The sequence below is a fragment of the Nicotiana tabacum genome, chromosome 22 (assembly GCF_000715075.1).
Source record: "Nicotiana tabacum cultivar K326 chromosome 22, ASM71507v2, whole genome shotgun sequence".
Lineage (NCBI taxonomy): Eukaryota > Viridiplantae > Streptophyta > Magnoliopsida > Solanales > Solanaceae > Nicotiana > Nicotiana tabacum.
The window spans coordinates 220,289,166-220,297,066 of record NC_134101.1 but is presented as its reverse complement, the minus strand read 5'-3'; the positions used below and the strand labels follow the sequence as shown (position 1 = coordinate 220,297,066).

The window sequence follows — 7,901 nt, the reverse complement described above, 5'->3', positions numbered from 1 at the left end:
AACTACAGGACTTCAAGACTACATATCCTTAACTTTTGAACTTGTAACACTAAGTAAATACCACTTTAAAAAATGGCTACCCCATATAATTTTTACAAATTTTTGCTGTGGTAATTAAAGGCCGTAAAGGCCTTCTATTGTTTCATTCAATATTATTTGGGACTAGCCCTTAATCTACACTTCTTGATTTTTCTTGTATTTGTTCAATATGCTACTTTTTTTCTTGGAGTGTCCAGCTTAGTTTTACTATTTACCAAGCACTTGTCTGTTGCTTTAGTAGCAAGTTTAGAAAATAATGCAAAACTCTGTACCTTTAAATTTTCTGATCTTTTAATATATATCAAAATAAAGAGGGAGACAGCTAAGTTGTGAAAACGAGACAAAAAATGTAGTGCTTAGGATTCCACTTTCAAGAATGTAGAGGATCAGTCCAAACTTAAGCTATAATTAATAACAGAATTCTAATATAATTCAAGAACACTTTTAGGGTAGGCCCCACCATGCCCTATAATGAAGTTTTGATAAAAGCAAAAGGCAGACCTAGCACTAATACACATGAATTTCTTTTTTGAAAGAGAAAAATAAAATTTATCATCTAATTCCATGACTGCTAGCTATATACAGTCATAGCAATTGAAAATAACATTTGCTAAAGCACACAGTAAGGCAGTTAGACAAACCATACTAGTTCGAGAGGTACTCTTGGCATTGAACAGGTAAAATAAAGTTTTTAGTAGCTACTAGCTAGTTTATGATAGGAATATTAATGTTCTCCAAGTTCTTAAGCATTTTCTTGTTCCTTGTTGTGCTTTGCAGCTTTCAGAAATGGAGATTGGCTTAGCAGTTGGAGGTGCATTTCTATCTTCAGCTTTGAATGTTCTCTTTGATAGGCTTGCTCCTCAGGGCGAGCTGCTGAAGATGTTTCAGAGGGACAAACATGATGTTCGATTATTAAAGAAGCTGAGAATTACCTTGCTTGGCCTTCAGGCTGTTCTATGTGATGCAGAGAATAAGAAGGCATCAAATCAATACGTGAGCCAGTGGCTTATTGAGCTTCAAGATGCTGTGGACAGTGCTGAAAACTTAATGGAAGAAATCAATTATGAAGTTCTGAGAGTTAAGGTGGAAGGTCAGTATCAAAATCTTGGAGAAACAAGCAACCAGCAAGTAAGTGACCTCAACTTGTGCTTGAGTGATGAATTTTTCCTTAACATAAAGGAGAAGTTGGAGGACGCCATTGAAACATTGGAGGAGTTGGAAAAGCAAATTGGTCGCCTTGACCTAAAGGCATATCTTGACTCGAGTAAACAAGAAACTAGAAAACCTTCAACTTCTGTGGTTGATGAATCTGATATCTTTGGTAGGCAGAATGAAATAATGGAATTGGTTGACCGCTTATTGTCTGTTGATGCAAACGGAAAAAATTTGACTGTAATTCCTATAGTTGGAATGGCTGGGGTTGGCAAGACAACACTTGCTAAAGCTGTTTACAACGATGAGAACAAGGTGAAAGACCATTTTAATTTGAAAGCTTGGATCTGTGTGTCTGAACCATATGATGCTTTTAGAATAACAAAAGGGTTACTTCAAGAAATTGGCTCATTTGACTCTATGATTGATAACAATCTTAATCAGCTTCAGATAAAATTGAAGGAAAACTTAAAGGGAAAAAAGTTTCTTATTGTTTTAGATGACATTTGGAATGAGAACTATAATGAGTGGGATGACTTGAGAAATCTTTTTGTACAAGGGGAGAAAGGAAGTAAGATCGTTGTGACGACACGCAAAGAAAGCATTGCCTTAATGATGGGAAGTGGGCCAATTAGGGTCGGGACTCTGTCGGGTGAAGTTTCTTGGGATTTATTTGAAAGACATGCATTAGAAAACAGGGATCCTAAGGGCCTTTCAAAACTTAGACATGTTGGAATACAAATTGCAAACAAATGCAATGGATTGCCGTTAGCTCTAAAGACACTTGCTGGTTTGTTACGCTCCAAATCGGATGTTGAAGAGTGGAGGCACATTTTAAGAAGCGAAACATGGGAATTACCAAACTGTCCAAATGGCATCTTGCCAGCATTGATGTTGAGCTACAATGATCTTCCTGCATATTTGAAGCGATGCTTTTCCTATTGTGCAATATTTCCCAAAGATTATTCATTTTGCAAAGAACAAGTTATTCATTTGTGGATTGCCAATGGTCTCATACAGCGGTTCCATAAAGATGAAAATATTGAAGATTCTAGCATCCAATGCTTTCTCGAGTTGAAATCAAGATCATTGTTTGAAAGGGTCCCAAATTCTACTCAAAGAAGCAACATAGAGAAATACCAAATGCATGACCTTGTCAATGATTTGGCTCAAATTGCATCTGCAAAACTTTGTATCAGGTTGGAAGACAACGAACCATCTCATACGTTGGAAAGAAGTCGACACCTGTCATATTCAATGGACCATGGTGACCTTGAGAAGTTGAAACCCCTTTACAAATTGGAACAATTGAGGACATTGCTTCCGTTAAGTATCCAACCACATAGTTCAATTAAGCTAAGCGAGAGGGTGCTGCATAACATATTGCCAACACTAAAATCCTTAAGGGCATTGTCATTGTCTCGTTATGCTATCAAGGAGTTGCCAAGTGTCTTGTTTATCAAATTAAAACTCCTAAGATTTTTGGATCTTTCTCGGACAATGATAAAAATGTTACCAGATTCAGTTTGTCTATTGTATAACTTAGAGACACTACTTTTGTCATCGTGTGATTATCTCATAGAGTTACCGCTGCAATTGGAAAACTTGATCAGCTTGCGTCATCTTGACATTAGCGGCAGTTCTCTCTTGAAGTTGTCTCTACATCCAAGTAAGTTGAAAAGCCTCCACGTGTTACGGGGAGCTAGATTTCTTCTGGGTGGATACAGTGGTTCAATAATTGGAGAGTTGGGTGAACTACATAACTTGTATGGTTCTGTATCGGTTTTAGCATTGCAAAATGTGGTCGATAGAAAGGAAGCTCAGAAGGCAAACATGAGGAAGAAGGAATATATTGAGGAGTTATCATTGGAGTGGAGTGAGAGTATTGCTGACAATTCACAAATTGAAAGAGATATACTTGATGATTTACAACCAGATACAAACATAAAAGAACTCCAAATCACTGGATATAGAGGGACAAAATTTCCTAACTGGCTAGCTTATCCTTCGTTTCTTAAACTGGTGAAATTGTCTCTTATCAAGTGCAAGGACTGTGATTCCTTGCCAGCTCTAGGACAAATTTCTTCTTTGAAATTCCTTACTATTAAAGGGATGCATCGAGTATTAGAGGTGACCGAAGAATTCTATGGCACTTCTTTTTTCAATAAGCCCTTTAACTCTCTTGAGAAGCTGGAATTTTCAGAGATGCTGGAGTGGAAGCAGTGGCATCTACTTGGAAATGGAGAGTTCCCTATACTTCGGGACCTTTCAATTGAAAATTGCCCCAAGTTGATGGGGAAGTTGCCTGAAAATCTTTCTTCTTTGATAGAATTGAACATTTCAAAATGTCCTCAACTCATTTTGGAGACACCTGTTCAACTTCCATATTTAAAAATGTTTCGAGTAGTTGGTTCTCCTAAGCTTGGAGTTCTTTTTAATCGTGCTGAGTTGTTTACATCCCAACTTCAGGGGCTGAAACAGATAGCTGAACTATATATTATTGATTGTCACGCTCTCACCTCCTTACCTATTAGCAGTCTACCAGATACTCTAAAGAGAATATGGATGTATCGTTGTGGGAAGTTGAAATTGGAGTCGCCAGTTAGTGAGATGATTACTAGCGGACATAACATGTTTCTCGAGAGCTTCAGATTACATAGGTGTCATTCCATAGATGATATATTACCTGAGTTGGTCCCAAGAGCACACTCTTTGAGTGTGGATGGTTGCCCCCGCCTTACAAGGCTTTTGATTCCCACTGCGACTGAAGTTCTCGGTATTTATAAATGTGAGAATCTTGAAATACTTTCAGTGGCACGCGGGACTCAGATGACATCGTTGCATACTTTGGTTATTAGAGACTGCCAGAAGCTGAAGTCGATGCCAGAACGTATGCAGGAACTCCTTCCATTTCTTAAAAAACTGGAACTGCATAATTGTCCCGAAATCAAGTCCTTTCCTGAAGAAGGTTTACCGTTCAGCTTAGGAGTCCTTGTGATCGACGATTGCAAGAAACTGGTGCATGGCCGAAAGCAATGGCATTTACAGAGACTCCCTTATCTCACAGAGTTAACCATCTTTCATGATGGCAGTGATGAAGAGATTCTTGCTGATGAAAATTGGGAGCTTCCTAGCTCAATTCGAATTCTTATGATTTACAATCTGAAAACATTGAGCAGCCAAGTTCTCAAAAATCTCACCTCTCTTATACATCTACTTATTGGTAGTTTACCTCAAGTTTGGTCACTATTGGAAGAAGGGCTTCCCTCTTCTCTTTGTTACCTATCATTATATGATCATCCTGAGCTCCATTCACTACCGACTGAAGGTCTTAGGAGCCTCACTTCGCTTCAATGTCTAAGGATCGACAAGTGTCCTAATCTCCATTCTCTTCCAGAATTAGCGCTGCCCTCTTCCCTCATTGAGCTGCGTATCGATCGTTGTCCTAATCTCAAACCCCTACCATTAAAAGGAATGCCACCTTCCATCTTTGAACTATCTATTTCTGAATGTCCGTTGAGAAAACCACGTCTAGAATTTGAGAAGGGGGGTTACTTTGCTCATATATCCGAAATATATATCGATGGTGAATGCCTGTAATGATTAAAAGGAATGGTGCAACAACAGATGTAAGTGATTCTTCTTTCTCAGTAGTTTTCTTTTTTTCATTACTTCTATTGGCTTGTTTATTATTTCTTTTTCATTATTAAATCATGTTGAGCAGTGTATAGTGTCCATTTCCACTATGACGCCGTGTAATCAGCTTCAGAGAGGGATGAATTTCAAGTTAGATAACAAAAAAACGGTACGTAGTAATATGTTGCAACTACAGAATTTTTTATAAATGTGCTGAAACATTGTAAAAGAAACCTGGTATAGGTAGGAACATTGAAATAATTTGCTCTTGAAAGTTTTGTACCATAATGTAATGTTAATGAACGATAAATCTTTTACCATGCATATACGCAGATATGTGAACCGCGGGATATGCATTGTCTTTCAAACTTTGAAGAATCTTACTTCAGGATTCTTAGTTCAGGTAGTGTTTGAACTTTCATCTTAATAGCAACGTATTGTTCTTGTCGTTTCCCTTTTTCCACTGAGTTGAGAAAGGAGGTGGTTTAGAGTTGAACATGTTCAATTTTGAGCTTTCATCTGTCTAGTGTGAGTTGAAAGCTGATAACATAACGTAATGCTAATGTACTTACAAATCTTTTCCCAGTCAAAATTTTCAAGTGCCCTATTGTGAGCACGTGATTTTTGCCTCATACGAATTACTCCAAAATAACTCCTGAAATTAGGTCTTTTCTTTAATTATGTGTTATTTTTAGGAAATATTGTACGGTTTTCCTGTTTGTTTGCATAGGTATATGTGCGTGTGTAATTTTATTAATGCATTTAAAAATACAAAAAATAATATAATGTAATATGTGTTGCATGTGCATTTAGGATTTAGTTTTTTAATTTAGGAATTAACAGGTTTGTTTTACAAAAAAAAAAAAAAAAAGAAGAAGAGGGAAATAAAAAATTATGCATTTATCTTATTTTTGTCATTTAAATGTGTCATTGTGTGATTAATGTTTTGTCTTGTGTGTTAGTGGTTGTTAAAGGGTAATTAATATTTTTGTAAGGGTGATTTTGATTTTTATAATTAAAATTAGGAATTTAATAATTAGGAATTAAAGGGAAAATAGGAAACAAAAATTGGGTTGGGCCGTTTTAATTGATAAAAATGAGGCCCAAAATGTGTAATGACCTAGTCCAGGACCAGATCTCTCAGCAGTCTCCTAAACGACGCTGTTTGAATGCTTTCAATTTGGACCATTGATTAGTTAGATCCAACGGTCCCGATCAATCCTCTATACCCGATCCACCTTACCCCGGGCCAAACCATACCCCAACCAAATTCAAAACGACATCGTTCCTTTTAAGAGAATTGATCCAGGCCATTGATCTCAGTTGATCCAACGGCCATGGTCCATCCACCCCACCCCGTATATAAGTCCTAAAACATACCCCACCCCCAAACCAAACACCCCCCATGTCCTGTTCATCGTCTCTTTCGAGAGACCAGATGAACCCCACCGTCCACCACCGTGCACCGCCCACCGGAAATCGCCTCACGGCGGTTCCGGTGGTCCAAATGACCCCATCTTAACAACATAGCTTCCTCACAACACCCTCTTTACGGATCTGGTGTTAGTTTCCCTCGAATCAGGCCACAACATCTCAAATCTTCGATCAAAGTTTGGTCTGAAAACCCAACTTTCTCCGATGGCTTCCAAATTAACACCATAGTTTCCCCTGTCCATCCTCGTCATGAACCTGTTAGTAGCATGGTTCGAATCTTCCTGGAACTGCTCGAATCTTCATTAGCTGTTAAACAGTTTAGTTTAGATAATTGTTAAATTTGGGCAGTTTTAGTCTGGGGGCAGTAATATTAAGGGATTTTCAGGGATATTTTGGGAATGAAACAGTAAGAATAATATGTTAGTATTAGTGTGCTAGTAGTAGAATGTTAATAGCTATTAATTAATCCTAACGGGGAGCCAAAGGAAGTGGAAGGAGCTGAAAATCAGGAAAAAAGTTTTCCTTAATTGGATTAAAGTAATAAAACAGATTTTGAGTGGGATTTTCTGATTTTTTTTAAAAGAAGGAGTGTTGGGCAGACTTGTATAAAGAAGGGGGTTGGGACTGGAAAAAAATAGAGACAGAGAGAGAGATATACATAAAAAAAAGATCTAAAAATGGCTAAATCAGTAGAGAGGGCAGAACATACAAAAAAAAAACAGAGAAGAAAGAAAGGAGAACAGAACAGAAAGGAACAAATAGAGAGAGAGGAGAAAAACTGAAAAAAAGAGATAGAGAGGAGATAGAGAGAACAGATATAGAGGACAGTAAAGAAGAGAAGAACAGAAAAAAAAAGCACACACACACACACAGAATCTGAAATAAAAAAGAAAAATAAGAGAAGTCAGAAATATGGTTTCCTCATATCTGTCTGGGTTTGTTTGGTGATACTGTTTGATTGGATCTGAAATTTTCATAAAATTTCTGTTGTTGTTCGTCTGTTTTCACGGGTCTTGATGTTTTTGGCTCAAATCTGCTAAATCATTGGCACTTTTCTGGTGGTTTTGTTGCTGCTGTGACTGCTGAACCTTACCTCCTTTACCCTCATTTCCAGGTAGATATCTGTAGATCATGTCATGAAAAGCTTCAACATCGCAAGTAAATGAAGTTTAGAATTGCAATTATGTCCTCTACTCATTTAAATCTATTAGTTAGGTTTCAATTTTGTTTTAGTTGGTTAATATAGTATTATACTTGACATGATAAACTATTAGCCAATTTGCCTTTTAAAGTAGTATAAATTCTGCGGTAATCTCATTTATTTTGAAGTTTAGTGATGACATTTATTTTTGAATTTCTAAGCTAGGGAATATGGCAGAAAGCTGGCCATTAATTAAATCTTGTGATATGGTTGGTTAAGTATAGGATAGTATATAAATATCAAGAAACTACATTATTAGCGTATCTCGTCAAATATCCGAACAAAAGCTAGATGATGTAAGTTGTATTTTGTTTGTATATGGCGTGATAACGGTTGTGTATAACCATAGGTGAAAGGTGAATTGATATAATCCTCTACGTTTACGATGTTGGAATATTGCGAATGGTTCAGATGTATACTACAAATTCAATCATCGTAA

At 37.1% G+C, this 7,901-nt stretch overlaps 1 protein-coding gene across 2 annotated transcripts; it reads left to right on the top strand.

The window, feature by feature from the left end:
- Window positions 1–486: 486 nt before the first annotated feature.
- Window positions 487–7,573, top strand: LOC107762196 (putative disease resistance RPP13-like protein 1). Of its 2 annotated transcripts, XM_075244856.1 has the most exons (5): window positions 487–716; window positions 817–4,820; window positions 4,916–4,996; window positions 5,161–5,230; window positions 7,376–7,573. In XM_075244856.1, the coding sequence occupies exon 2, from the start codon at window positions 826–828 to the stop codon at window positions 4,789–4,791; it is 3,966 nt and encodes a 1,321-aa protein (XP_075100957.1). In that variant the 5' UTR covers window positions 487–716; window positions 817–825; the 3' UTR covers window positions 4,792–4,820; window positions 4,916–4,996; window positions 5,161–5,230; window positions 7,376–7,573. The 2 variants fall into 2 exon arrangements, with proteins under 2 accessions (XP_075100957.1, XP_075100956.1); XM_075244855.1 differs by lacking the exon at window positions 487–716 and having other exon boundaries at window positions 723–4,820.
- The last annotated feature ends 328 nt before the right edge of the window (window positions 7,574–7,901 follow it).

Coding starts and splice junctions, on each gene's coding strand:
- LOC107762196 (XM_075244856.1), top strand. CDS start 826: ATGGAGATTGGCTTAGCAGTTGGAGGTGCATTTCTATCTTCAGCTTTG.